The sequence below is a fragment of the Ictalurus furcatus genome, chromosome 1, assembly GCF_023375685.1.
Source record: "Ictalurus furcatus strain D&B chromosome 1, Billie_1.0, whole genome shotgun sequence".
NCBI classification, from domain to species: Eukaryota; Metazoa; Chordata; class Actinopteri; order Siluriformes; family Ictaluridae; genus Ictalurus; species Ictalurus furcatus.
Genome location: NC_071255.1, coordinates 9,606,659 through 9,621,815, shown reverse-complemented (window position 1 = coordinate 9,621,815; position 15,157 = coordinate 9,606,659). Strand labels below are relative to the sequence as shown.

General features: G+C 34.9%; 1 protein-coding gene across 1 annotated transcript; it reads left to right on the top strand.

Moving 5' to 3' along the window:
• Positions 1 to 4,835: 4,835 nt before the first annotated feature.
• LOC128607150 (uncharacterized) lies at positions 4,836 to 8,805 on the top strand. The gene is made up of 3 exons (XM_053623828.1): positions 4,836 to 5,689; positions 6,168 to 6,282; positions 6,800 to 8,805. Exon 3 carries the CDS (start codon positions 6,817 to 6,819, stop codon positions 8,383 to 8,385), a length of 1,569 nt encoding a protein of 522 aa, XP_053479803.1. The 5' UTR covers positions 4,836 to 5,689; positions 6,168 to 6,282; positions 6,800 to 6,816; the 3' UTR covers positions 8,386 to 8,805.
• The last annotated feature ends 6,352 nt before the right edge of the window (positions 8,806 to 15,157 follow it).

Genomic DNA, 15,157 nt, shown 5'->3' with positions numbered 1-15,157 from the left:
AAAAATTTTAATCTGGGAATAAACAGAAATGGAAATGTTGAAAATTCTAAAACAAAAAAGAAAATGTGCATCATCTTGACTTCAGTATTCAAGATGTTGCACAAATTCTAGCTCACTATTTAAATTTTAAAAGTATTTGTGATCTTGACCACGTTAACTCCTTCAGATTTTTTTCATGACTCATCCTTTCCACTGAAGCATGTGTTCAGATGACACTCTGATAGATCTGATCTAACATGGATCATCAGGTTTTACACAAACTTGTGGAGTCTGTTTCAGCTTGAGTGCACACTGTCATTAATGCAAAAAGGGGACATACCAAGTACTAAGATACTCTAAAACTCATGTAAATATTGATAAGTTTATAAATATTTATAAATATATATAAAATTCCACTTTTCACTCAAGCTGTTGCTGAAGATATAATTTATAATGCAAACATTTGTGTTAAATTGATGAAATTAAAGCAATCTGCTTGTTTCCTTTACATTTGTTAAGTTGGCACTAAATAATTATAACTTTGTGTAATAAATATCGCCACCTTTATGTAGGTGTGTCTTACGTAACAGATACTTAAGCAGCAGTTACAGCAGTGACGTACTTTTACATTTCCTATAAATAGTATGGCTCATTTGATTTTTTTGTTCTGCCATCATCTGAGTGCACAAGGTAAGTTCCATACAAGGGAAACTATGTAATAACATTTACTGAAGTAGAAATAGAGGAACCTGTACATTCTCTCTCTCTTTCTTTCTCTCTCTCTCTCTCTCTCTCGTTCTCTGTGTATATATATATATATATATATATATATATATATATATATATATATATATATATAGAGAGAGAGAGAGAGAGAGAGAGAGAGAGAGAGAGAGAGATAGCATTATTATTAGATTATTAAATTATTATTAAATTAACAGTTTTTGGTTTCTTGTAGTAGAGCTACTATTTGAATGTGTTTAATATAAAATATCAGTGGGGTCATTACTTACTTACATACATTAATCACTTACTTACAATTAACATTTTTATTTAACAGTTGCCCAACCTGAACGAAAATCAAGTGGTCAACCAGATACAAAAGCAAACACTGGAGTTTCTGCATTCTTTGGTCCAAATTTGGCTCCCAAGTTGCCTGTCTATTTTTTTAAGGTAAGGCTCATAGTAAAGAGAGATGTCAATACCATGATATTACACATTCTACTGTACACTAAGGGCATGTTCACACTTGGGCAGAATACTTGAGTCTGCACCTAGGACCAGTTTTGGGTCGGTTCAGGGAAGGGCTCAAAATCCCAAATTTGTTCCCATTTTTAAGGATTACTTCCAAACTATGGCTCGATTACACAATTCTGCATAACATCTGTGCAAGCAAGTTTACATAATGATAAGGAGTAATGTCAGTTTCTTCTTTTTTAAATTGTTCATTCATTTCTTGTTTTGAAGGTCACTTCAAAGTAAGAACACTGTCTAATTTGCCATTCCATTGTAATACTCTCTTCTGTTGAGCATCACACGTTTCTCAGTGAAATTCACACTTTCAAATAACACTGAGAGTTTTTACTTTACCGTGACACTTAAAAATTAACATTAAAAGAACTGATTGGCCTTTTTGTGACTACTATTGGAGCTACAGAGATCCTGTGTTCTAAAACTGGCGATAGATTTCTATAATCTCCTCATCTTCTATCATTTCTTTATCTCCTACGGAACTCCTATGGAACCCAATTATCTCGGTTCCATCACTAGCTTTCTAGACATATTAACTCCCACACTGTCCACGCCTGATCTGTTGCTCAGTCTGGCACTAACCTCTCAGTCAATTGCCGAATTTATAATGCCCCTATATTGGCAAATACTGTGCTCTGTAGATGGCTGAGTTTGCAAAATTAGCTGAACTGAACATTCATACAGAGCTGGAGTTGGGTTTCATTCAACGTCTGTGTATGTGTTATTGGGGCCTCCTCTGACACCACGGCTGTTATTACAAAGCTTTGAGTAGATGCCTTGTGTCTAAGCGTGTTGCTGCTTGAAGATTAATTATTAACAACAGTCTGGAGTTGAGCCAAGTTTTCTCAGCTGCTCCCCCATTCTTTTTGCTGAGCAAGAGACAGGTAATTAATTAAGTATTCACATTCTATTAAGCTATCACTAAAACAGAAAGGGGTTAGCTTTCACATCACCTGCCATCTGACTACTAGGGTAGGCTAAAATTAGGGTAAAACCAGAAACCAAATGAACTGTTGTAATCAGCCCTGGCCACAGGGAATTTCAGTGTGCCACAGTGTAAATGTGATATTGAGAACATTTAAGGAGGTTTATAGAACCTCTACTGCAACATGCTTGAACTCTGTGGTGTGCACCTTAGCTAACCTAATGGATTGTGAACAGGTCTGGCTGACAGCTTGCCTACTGTTGACACTTGAGTCACATCACTGGTGATTTCACTGTATGAAGCACTAATTCCTATCTCCTAGGTCAACCCACTACTTTGTGGGATGACCTCCAAAAGATACCCCCATAACATGAAAGAGCACTGTGGAGCACATCCAAGAAAGACAGGGGCTGCTGGCAGGACACTTTACTAATTGGATCATTGGACAATTACTACTTCAGACCAGTGGGTCCTCTTGACAAGTTTGTGGGAGTGTAAACTGTTGGCTCCAGCCTTCAAGGCTGAGTGTTTGGCCAATTTCCAGTCCAATCAATTTGCCACTCTGCTCCAATAAGTTACTTCTCTCTTGGGGAGAGTCACAATCAAAAAAGTAGACCCTACTCTCAGAGCAAAGGGTATGTTCCAGAGCTCCACATACTTTCCAGTTTAGAAGAGAGGCTTCATGTATGGTAATTGTATCAGATATTATTTATGTCGTGTAGCCACAAGACTAGGTCATATCTGTACAATGCATATTTTCATGTCCCCGTTCCTCTGCATATGCTTTGGAGGTGATTTCAGAGACAAGTATTCTATATCAAACCCTTTGTCCTCACTCTAGCATCACACGTCTTCTGGAGATTGTAGGTCACACACATGGTGCTCAGTCTCATAGTGAACTGGAAAACATCCCTAGTACTGAAGCACCCCGCACATAATCTTAACGTAATCTACTAGAGACAATAATTTCAGAATAAGTCAGAATATAATCAAGTCTAATAATTTTTTTGTGAAGGTAGGAACATATCCAAATCTAATAATACTAACAATAATAATAAGAAAGAATGACATTCATCATTACTCAAAATTACCAATCAATTTCAAACATACTAATACAACATAAGAAACTCAAACTTGCATACCTGATAGAGAAAAACTTCACAGAGCAACTGGCCAGCTCTCCCCTAAATACCCAGATACTCTGTAGGTCCACCAAATGGTGCTGTTTGTGGTTAGAATTGGAATTTGGGTCTGTGGAAGGATGTATCTTATTTACATACAGGAGGTAAATTATGTGAAGGACCTCGGGAAGGTATGCCTTTAACTTCATGCAATATTTTTCTCTAGATCTTATGTAGTGATTTAAACTGCTGAATGAGATCATATTTTCCAGATGCACTGAGACCTTTTGAATGATGCTAAACATGCATAGTTAATTACATGACAACCTTAAACATATTATGTAATGCATACAGACGTTGTGTGAATTTAAGGTGATCTCAATACAGAGAGAGAGAAGGGTGTGGAAAGAGAGGAATAAGGAAGCAATGTAGTGATGTGCAATCTTCTCGTCTCCACTCAGTGTGATGTGTTATCTCAGGTGAAGCTGCTAATTCTGAGGGTGAGAGTTCAAGTGTTAATTCCTGTAAGAGTCCTTTTTCCTAAGAGAACAGTTCTCTCCAGGTTCAGATATCTTGGCACCAGCCATTTTGTACATATTGTACAAATATTTCCAATTTTGGACATTTACTGGTGTCATAAACTTGTGCTGCATAAGCGTAGTTGATGTTGTTCTGGCTCACGTTGGTAAAATTCTGTCATTTGCCAAACAAATTCTTCTATTTCTTAAATAATTGTGAAGATTTGGTGCACTGGAAAAGAGAACAAGATTTGTGGAATCACAATGTCTGTGAAGAGTGGTGCCAGTTGAAAATGTCAGTGCATGGTGAGCCTGTAAGTTCATGCCTGAAGAAAGATTTAGAATTTAGGATGAATGAGAAGGCTAAAACAGTAATCCTGAAATTCATACAGGCTGATGTTGTGTAATCTTCATATCAATTCCAGTGTTATATTATAGTTATAAACTATAAAATAAAGAGAGAGAGGAAAGAAGATGTATTTCCAGCACAGAATCATCATCATCATCATACATACAACATTTCTACAGTTTCCATTAGAATAATAAGAATAAGAATGAAGGGAAAAGTTAAATTTTAAATTCAACAGCAAAGTGGTTTTAAAATATACAAAATACATTATCCAGAGAAATAACACACAATTCTTGATTGTATATATATAATGTTCAAATTAATTTTCAAGCACCAATGGTTTTCTTTGTTTCTGTTTTAAATCTGTTTATTACGTTTTTTATTGTATTGTGTCTGCTAAACAAGTCCATGAGTATTCAACTGTGCTGTAAAAAAAGTACTTGTTTTGTGGAGAAACATGACACTTTTGCCATTTCATATACCATCTCCTCACTGCAGTCTTGCCATCAGACAGTTTGGATTGTCTTGCTATCAGATGCTAAAGTGTAAATAAAAGGCCACATATATTGATCATAACTATAAAATCAATTAAAAAGCATGACATGTACTTCTTAAATATTATAAAGTTGTTAACATTGACAAATTTGGTACAAGAGATATAAAACTATTCAGGACATGCTGTTCTTGGAAGATATTAAACTTCAAGGTGGTCCTCATTAGTAAGTCGCTTTGGATAAAAGCGTCTGCTAAATGAATAAATGTAAATGTAAATGTAAATGGTACTATATTCACGTGATGTCACGGCATCACATGTAAGTATGTTTTGGTACCAGCAAGTGGCACTGCATCAGCACAAAACTAGAACAGTCACCACTTCTGGTTTAAAATGACTGCAGGAGAAATTTAAAACTTGCTAATTACACCCAATTAATTACTGCATAGTTAATAGTGACCTCCTACTAAATTATTTACTGAGTAATTAAATAGTAATTCTTAGTATTTTATAAGAATAAGATAGTTGTTAACAAAGAACTACCCATTTGTTCCCGCTTAGTTCCTGGATATTTATCTATGAATAGTTGAACAGTACTGTAAAGTTTTACTTCATTTAATAGTTTATAATGTGTTTTATTGTTTAAATGTTCTATTGTAACTTTATTCAGTGTATTATATTCTGTAGATTTTTGCTAATTTTGCAGTTAAATGTAAAAACTAAAATTTTTACTAAACTTATTTAAACAAACACGCATATTTCCAAGCTTAGGTTTAGGTCTTAAAGGGTTAAAGAATAGATCACAGAAACAGACAAATCCTCATGCAAATGTGTGTTTGTATGTGTGTGCATCAACCTGCTTTTTCCTTTTGCTCTTTCTTTTCTTGCCATATATTACATGGAGAAATCACTGCCGATATTTACCCAATAGTTACAATGTTTTTGATATGTTTCCTGTAGGTAAAATACTTCCACTTTCCCGTAATTTGTGCGACTAATTTGATTCTTCATCTGAAACACTTCTTCATTTCTGCCACCAGCTGAGAGCACAAGGTAAGTTCCCAAAGAGGGAAACGGCATAATAAATTGTAATGTAAAACTACATAATAATTTGTAATACTTTTTTTTAAAAAAAGAAAGAAGAAAATCTTTAGAACACATAATGCATAAAGGATTCTATTAAGGAAATGGTGTCTGAACTGGACATTTGTGTGCAATTTATGTGTTTATACACATTTATGTAATTTTTAGTATTTCTCAAATACTGGTATGTTTTAGTTTAAGTTATGTAAATTTAAATAATGAGAATCAACTCTACAACTTTGTGTTAGTGTTTTATGGATTGCTTGATTTTTAATGTAAACAAATAATAGTCTATCAATTTTTAACAGCAATAATGATCATGGCTTTTTCTTAGGTTTCTTGCAGTAGGTCTAATTATCACAAAGGACATAATATAAAAATACTAACAGGGCCATTAGCATAGCATAGAGGTTAGGAATCTCTTACATTGGAAACTTTTACTTTACAGTTGTCTGACCTGAGAACTGAGATCAAGTGATTAAGGAGCATCAAAACAAACACTGGTGTCTCTCTGCATTCTGTGATCCAGTGTGGCCTCTCAAGCTGCCAGTCTGGTCTTTAAGGTAAGATTGCCATAGCATTGTACATTGTACTGTACATTAATGTGATTAACAGTATATGAAGGTTCTCCTTTCTTTCTTTTTAAATGGAAAGTCATGAAGAACCTACATAGATTGTCTACAAATGTGTTTCTCTGCTCTGATTTTTCTGAAAGCTTCTTAAAAAAAAAAGAAAGAAATCACATAAATGACATCACAAAAAAATGTCATGAGAACTAAAATTTTCAGTAAGATAATTCACCCAACACATGTGATGTGATTAACTTCCACAGTCATTCCTGTAAACTTAAATAATGAATTATTTCATAATTTCTTAAAGACGTATTTCTTCATTTCTTTCATTTGCACCAGCTTTCTGCTGCGTACAAGGTACATTTCCAACAAGGCAATTATTATGATATAGTATTTATTTTGGGACTGATATTTGTGATTAAGTTTCTTTATTTTTAAAAATACAACACAACAATAGACATAAATAATATAAAATAATTGTGTTTTAATTTGTGCGTTTTATTTACAGAAGTTCAGCCATTAATAATGTCATCACAAGCAGAACATGAATACCTCTGTTTTGTCACCTGGAACACAAATGGTATAAAAGGTAAAAAAACTTCAAAGTCATCGGCAAAGATTTCAAAACTGTTGAACAGCCTCAGTAACCTTCAGGCTGATATTGTCTTTATGCAAGAGACACATGTTGGACCCAAGTGTTACCAAATCTTCGAGAAAGTTGAAAAGGAAAACTGGCATGTATTCTTCACTGTATACAGCCCTAAAAGCAAAGGAGTTGCAATACTGATAAAAAAAGACATACCATTTGAGTACATATGCCATGATGAGGATTGCAGTGGGGGTTACATTGTGCTCTTCTGTTCTCTGTATGGTGAACAATACACTCTTGTAAATGTGTACAATCATAAGGAAGACAGAATTGTCTTGGGTAGACTGAAAGAGTATTTGATAGAGACAACTGTGGGTGTGCTAGTGGTTGGAGGTGATTTCAACACAGTTTTAGATCCCATCTTAGATCGGAAACCTTCAACTTCAAGGCATTCACCATTTAGAGCTATTTTAGAAGATTTTGCTGTTTCTCTGAATCTCAAGGACACCTGGTCATATAAATTCCCAATTGAGGAGGGCTTCACACGACGTCAAAAGAAGAGTTACTCCAGATTAGACATGTTTTTCATGCCGGAGGACAAAATGAAACGGGTGTATGACATTACTCCTCGTGAACAAGACATTTCTGATCATTATCCTCTTGTCCTAAAACTCACCGTTCATAAGCAAACCCCAAATGTTGCCAAACGGTTGGAGGAACATAAATTCAATTCTGACGTGACAGCAGGGAAGATTAGTGGAGCAGAAATATTGAGTGTGATCAAGTCTTTGACTAACTCAGAAGAACACAGACTTGATGAATTGGAAGTATGCAACTATAAATGGTTACAATGTTCAATTACGGGAATCTTAAAGATACGCTTCAACAACATGTTAATGAACAAATGTCTAGATACATCTTTTGATGAGTCTTATTGTTCAGGAGACAGACACATCTTCAATGTGAACTATTTGATATTCACTCAAATTTTGGCCAAGCGCCTTGATGCATTCATTACCCCTTCTTTCAAGGGGAAGATAGAAAAAAATCTTCACACTGTATTCAGCGTGACCTTTGAGACAGGTGAACAAGAAATCAAGTGGTCTTTCCTGTTAGACACCCTCAACAATCTAAAACAGATCCCCTCCACCCCCCCACCAGACTTCGACATTCTAGACTGCATTCTTCCTAGCGTCCAAAGCTCTAGAGAACTCAAACGTTTGCGACTTGGCTGTCCTCTCACCAACACTATCTTAAATCTGGCTATAAAGCACCTAGCAGATCAGATTTTTCAATTTAGATACAAGTGTAAGGAGGACAGACACTTAAGTGATACGTGTCATAAGCGCAACTGTAAGGAGATCATATCTATGGCCACTGTTTGCTATCAAAGACGAGTTCTGCTCATACATACAAAATTAAAAGAGCATGAACTGAATGGTTTCAAAGATCAAGTGAAAAATTCAGGGCTTAAATATAGACTTAAACAAAACACAACATTCTGAGCAGAACACAGAGGACTGTCCAGTATACAATATAAGACCATTATTAAAACATATACATTCATTAGTCAACTTTTTTGCAAACTCAAACTGATGTCAAATTCACAAGCAAATATTTTTTACAGAACTTTTTTATACTCAGCTTTATTATTCCTACATTTAAACACAGAATTCGCACTGTTTTTTTGGCTCTTCGCTGCTGTAATTAAGTAAATTTTGGTGTGGTACATGTGACACTGCCTCCTAGAGGAGTATGTTGCTTATGTTACATGCAAGTATTGATACTTTACCATGTGCAAGCATTAGCATGACTTGCAGAGATGGGCTCGCCAAAGAATAAATCAGCCTTTAATGATTAAAAAAAAATTCCAGAAATTTGAGTTTTATCAAATAAATAAGACAAAAGGATGTTAAAAAGTCTGTTATTATGAATAGTATTAAATATGGCAGTCCTGCATTTTGCTTCCTTGTAAAATACATTTAAGTTGCTTTCCACTAGATTTTGGAAACTAGATTATTACTGTGCACATATTTTCCTGTATCCCTTTCAATATATTTCTTTATTACTAAATGAGCTGTAACTATTTGTATATGTTAATAATTTGCGTTAAAAAAAATCATTAAGATATAGATTTAAGGCTTATTCAATCTGTTTATTTGATGACAAAACATTTGTTAATATTTTAATAATGTATTTGTATTGTTAAACGGCAGTTAACATTTAAACATCTGTAATCTATGCTTATATAAGGTATGTAGCTAAAAATCTTGAAATCTTGTTAACAACTGTGCAAGACATGAATTTAGTATTTAATAGACTTTTTAGCAATAGTTAAACTTACAATGCCCTTCACTGGTAAATATGAGCAAAGAAGACTGTGAAAAATTCTCTTTATTGTTTAACCATTTTATCTTTTGTTAAACAAAATTCACAAAAAATACTCTACTCTCATGGACATCACACGTTTATCCAAAATATATAAATATCTTTGTTAAATATAGGTCTGCAACAATTATTGACACCCCTATGAATTCATATGAGAAAAATATATTTGAAGTATATTTCCATAGATATTTTAAATATTTTTAGTACACTGGGTGACTAGAAACAGGAAACCATGACTTCCTGTTTCACAGGGGTATAAATATGAGGTAACACATAGGCCAAATTCCCTTAAACATTCATAACAATGGGTAAGAACAAGGAATATAGCTGTGATTTGTGGCAAAAGGTTGTTGAGCTTCACAAAATGTGAATATGCCATAAGAAAATAGCACAAGCATTGAAAATACTCATTTCCACCTTCAGAGAAGTAATTAAGAAGTTCCAGTCAACTGGAAATGTTATGAATCAACCTGGAAGAGGACGTGTGTATATTGTCTCAATGTCCTGTGAAGAGGATGGTTTGAGTGGCCAAAAAATCTCCAAGGATCACAGCTGGAGAATTGCAGAAGTTAATTGCGTCTTGGGGTCAGAAAGTCTCCAAAACGACAAAACGAAGTCACCTACATCACCACAAACTCAAGTGTCTTCAGTTTGCCAGACACTACTGGAACTTCAAATGGGATCGGGTTCTATGGTCAGATGAAACCAAAATAGAGCTTTTTGGCAATAAACATCAACGTGGTTTTGGCACATACAGAGAGGTAGCCATATGGAAAAGTACCTCATGTCCATGGTTAAATATGGTGGTGGTAATGTTTTGGGGCTGTTTTTCTGTCAGAGGACCTGGACATTTTGTTAGAATACATGACATCATGAACTCTATCAAATATCAACAGATATTAAATGAAAACCTGACTGCTTCTGCCAGAAATCTTAAAATGGGCTGTGGTTGGATCTTCCAGCAGGATAATGATCCAAAAAATACATCGAAATCAACATAAAAATGGTTTACTGACCACAGAATGGATTCTGTATAGAGGAATGGTCTCAGATCCCTTGCCATGTATTCTCCAACCTCATCAGGCATTATAGGAGAAGACTCAGAGCTGTTATCTTGGCAAAGGGAGGTAGCATAAAGTATTGACTAAAAGGGTGCCAATAATTGTTGTACACCTATATTTAACAAAGATTTTTTAAAAAAAATAAATCTCTGTTTTGTTTGCAATTGTTTGATATCCATGAGAGTATTTTTGTTAATTTTTTAACAAAAGATCAAAAAGGTAAACAATAAAGACAATTTTAATAGCTTTCTTTACCCATGTTTACTAAGGGTACCAATATTAGTGGAGGGCACTGTACATGTATTTAGTTAATGTGTCTAATGATTTGTAAATGTATTTACATTTCCTGTCTATGTTAACACATAATTAACTGAAAAGTGTACATTTATGTTTGGCTAAGTCTTTGCATGACTTTACTTCTCTCCAAATCATGTGTATGACACACAAACCCTTCTAGAGAGCTTTTTACAACATCTAATATGACAGAACTTACAACAATTGTATTTCTTCTCTTCTCTGTCACTAGATTTTATGTCAAAATTTTAGTTGCAGTGTAATAAATGTTGAGACAAGGATATAAGTGTGAATTTAATTATTTTAAATATACACAGTCCAAAATCCCCAATCACAAACATTTAAAGGTACATTAGTTAAGATTAGCCAAGAATGGAGCTCTGGTGGTTAATTAGGTACAACAAAAATGGATCGATTTTGTCTCCTTGGACCCACTTTCCATGTACGTGAAGCACAACTACAGAATGTACAGTGGCCAACACAGTTCAGTTAGCTGGGAGTGGGTGTTAGCATAGTCAATTAATCTTGACATGTCGTTTGCCCACTAGGCCACTTATCTTGTTATGGATGTTATAACACTTTCAACACAACATATTTGTTTGAGACTGATTTGCTGTCGTCAAGTGCCATTCCCGTCCTGTTTTTAATTGAGGTTTTTTTTCGTTCAGTAATACCTAGACCACCACTGCAAACACAAGCACTTGTCATTAAAAAATAAAAAATGCAAAGAGAATGTAGAGAATATGCAAAGATGGTAATAGTATTTTTTTCCTGTAAAAAAAAAAAAAATGTTACATAAATGCAAAAGACAAATTAGATATAAAATATTAATATGATGATATATGAAAGATGAAAAGCATTCAAATAAATATCTAATCTAGTAATCTAATCTAATCTAGTCTAGTAAATTTCCAGTATATTGCTGCAGGTATAGTCTTAGTTGTAATTATCACTTTAATTATTGCAAATTTGGTTTTATTTAACAATATGGCTTCCATACTCATTATTCAGCAGCTTATAAAATAGCTAAAATATTTTTTTAAAAATAAGAATTTTTAATATTGTGCCCATTAGTACTTATTTGTACACACATTTATGAAACCATGACATATTACATCAAAGTCATGAAATCATAATGTATGCATGGGATATAAGCAAGGTCTGATTAAGATGAGTTTCCTCTGATGTCTTTTATGCAAATCAAACAAACAAGAATGCACCTCAGCCTATGGATTGTATCATAAAAAAGTAAAGTTCATATTTTTCACTGTTAATTTGTCCCATTTATTGTATTAATTGATAATAAAAAGAACAAAAACAACTGCTTGTCATGTTTATTCACTATTATGCTTATTTATTATGTTTAATAAATATATTACATTTAAAAATAAAAAGAGAATAAAAAACACTACTGCCTGTCATAGTTATTTGATCTGTTTGATCAATTTAATCTATTTAAAAAATATAGAAAATAACTATTTCCACAGGCTTTCATTTTCACTGGGTTTCCTGTCAGTGTCCTCAAGCTGACTCCTGAGGTAAACTCTATCTAAAATGCACTCTGTCTTGCTAGTTTTGGTTTTGGTGAAACTTTCTGAGGAGTAGAAGAAGGTGTATTTTAGAAAGAACAACCATATTTACCCCCATCCGTCCCTAAATCAATTAAACAGTCATCAATACATTATTTTCTAATATGTATGTGAATACATTACATACCAGTGTTAATTAATACAGTCAATCCACCAAATTTCTGTTTTGTTAATGTGTTTTCTGATTTGTCGTTGTGTTTTCTGATTTGTTGTTGTGTTTTCTGATTTGTTAATGTGTTTTCTGACTTGTTAATGTGTTTTATGATTCATCATTGTGTTTATAATTTGTTGTTTTGTTTTTGGATTTGTTATTTTGTTTTCATATTTGTGTTTTGCTTTGCACTTCTCGGCCACCGTAAGCTGCTTTCTGTTTTTCACTTTCATTTCTCTTGCTTTGTAAGTAGGAGCAAAAAAATAAAATAAAAATCTTGCCATAATCATCAACTTTTGTTGTAAATACTAAGGAACAGATATTTTCAACATCTGTGGCATATTTTCCTATGTAAAATGCTTCCACATTTTTTTTGAGCTCTTGTAAATCATGTGCCTAATTGGATTCTTCATCTGACACACTTAATTTCTGCAACCAGCTGACTGCACAAGGTAAGTTATATATAATATTTTATACACCATATTTTCTAACTTTCTTAGACAATATTATATGATTCTTTTATAATATACTCTTTTACCTAAAAGCAGAAGTCAAACACATAATAACACAATGCACAGAACACAGTTTAAGTAAATGTCTGTGATGTATGTGGATGTTCATATGTATTTCTGTTTTACACAAGTACTTCCCAAATACTGATTTGTTTTATTTTTAAATTATGTAATTTAAAATAATGAACTTCAGCTGTGTTCAAATTTATGTTAGTGTTTTATGGATTATTTGATTTTTAATATCAACAAATCATTGTCTATAAATTTGTAACTACAACCAAGATAACATCATTTGCCTTGTTTTGTTGCTGTAGATCTAATTATCCTAAAGGACTTAATATAAAAGCTTAACATAGAGGATAGGCGAGCAAGGGGAAAATTCTAATTGGTAAACAGAATCACTTCCAATGGAAACATTTACTTAACAGTTGTCTGAACTAAGAACTGAGATCAAGTGATTAACAACTATCAAAAACAAACACGGGTGTCCCTCTGCATTCTTTGAGCCTATCTTGTGCTTTCAAGTTACCTATCCGGTCTTTAGGATAAGAATGCTAAGACATTGCCTAACCCAATTTCCAAAAAAGCTGGGATTTTTTCTAAAATGCAATAAAAACTAAAATCTGTGATTTGCCAAGTCTCTTGAAACGTTAATTAACAGACAATAGTACAAAGAAAAGATATTCAATGTTTTCATTGACCAACTTAATTGTATTTTGTAAATATAAACAAATTCAGAATTTGATGCCTGAGTCTTACCTTCCAGGAGTACCAGGCTGCAGCACCCCAACCGATCCATCGGGAGGATCTGGTGTACCCTGTCTCCTCCACAATACCAAAAATGTCCACCAAGGGCAAAGTGCCATTTACTAAATCAGGCAACTGTATACGATCCATCGATGAGTCTGAACACGTGTACTCTGTATTCTTCTCACACTGGGTGTGGGTAGACACCATAGAGATGAGGGCTGGCTTAATGTGAGTACAGTTGCTAGATATGTTGCCTACAAAATCAAGGCCTTCCTCAGAGCAAACACGGAGAGGAAAGGTGGATGAGAAGCCAACATATACTGGAATAGAAGCATCGAGAGGGGTACTCACTGGGCAGAAATAATAGCTTTGGCTAACGTTACACATCCAAACTGGGCCATAATTAAAGGAAGCTGCCCTCAACAGGCAGACCATAGGACACAAGTAGTGTTCATTGTAAGGTTCTACTAAACATTCATCCAAATTTCCCAAAGGTTGCATGAGTGGGGGTCGAGCAGTATGCTCATGACATACGAGACGTGTGATTGGTAACTGTGTGAGCCGTGTGAAACATCCAATCCAAATACAAATTACTGCGGAGGCAGGTAGCCTCCGCATAAATGCTATATCTCTGCAGCTTTACCATTTGGGTGGCGGTCCTCTCGATTATGATGGTTTGGGGGTGATCACTGCATGCCATGTGGTTAAAGTGAAACTAAAAGTGGAGGTGCGATATTGTATTCAGGCCCCTAATGTGAGTAATCCCTTGCCTTGGTAATATTACTGACTATGAAGGCACCGGCCAAGCAAAGAAACAACTTTGGGCAACCAGCAATCTTTAATGGACCTACTTGTGCAACGAATTGGAGGAATATCGCATGCCTGCCATCTGCTGCAAAAAATCAGTTCCACTTGTTCTACAATGGACTGTATTGATTATGTCTGCTTTACACAACTTTGTACCCTTGGCCAATTTAAGCAAAGCTAAGGCACATCTATGGTCTATATTATCAAGAGTAGTAGGCCTCGTCGATAAGGGCAAGCCATTAGTGTGTTAGTGTTGTCGGTGAGGGAGTATAGTGTCAGCCTGCCTGGTGTTAGGCACTCACAAATGAAAGATTGTGCTGCTGTTTCTGACAGTAGTGTGGTGCAATGATGTTTCAGTCATGGGTACTATTTTCTGGACCTTAGTGGGTACTATTTTCTGAACCTACAATGACAATAACAAGTGCAGTCATTCCGACAACACTTATTAGAACAATGGCCGCAAGAAGCACCCGTTTTTAAGTGCGATGGCTGGTGCGGCTCAGCCGCATTCGGGGGTATGGCCACTGGGCCAGCTTGGGGTATGGCATCTGGTCCAACTGCATGGGCTGCCTGCGGCAATGGAACTACCAATTCAGGCAAGAGGAGCTGTAGAATCTGCTGGTTTTTATCTAGGACAGGGATAGTGTTCAGGTGCTATTGGGGTCACTGGGGGTCAGGAAGGATGTTGAGATCTCTCAGATCCTATAGATCTAGAGTCCAAAATG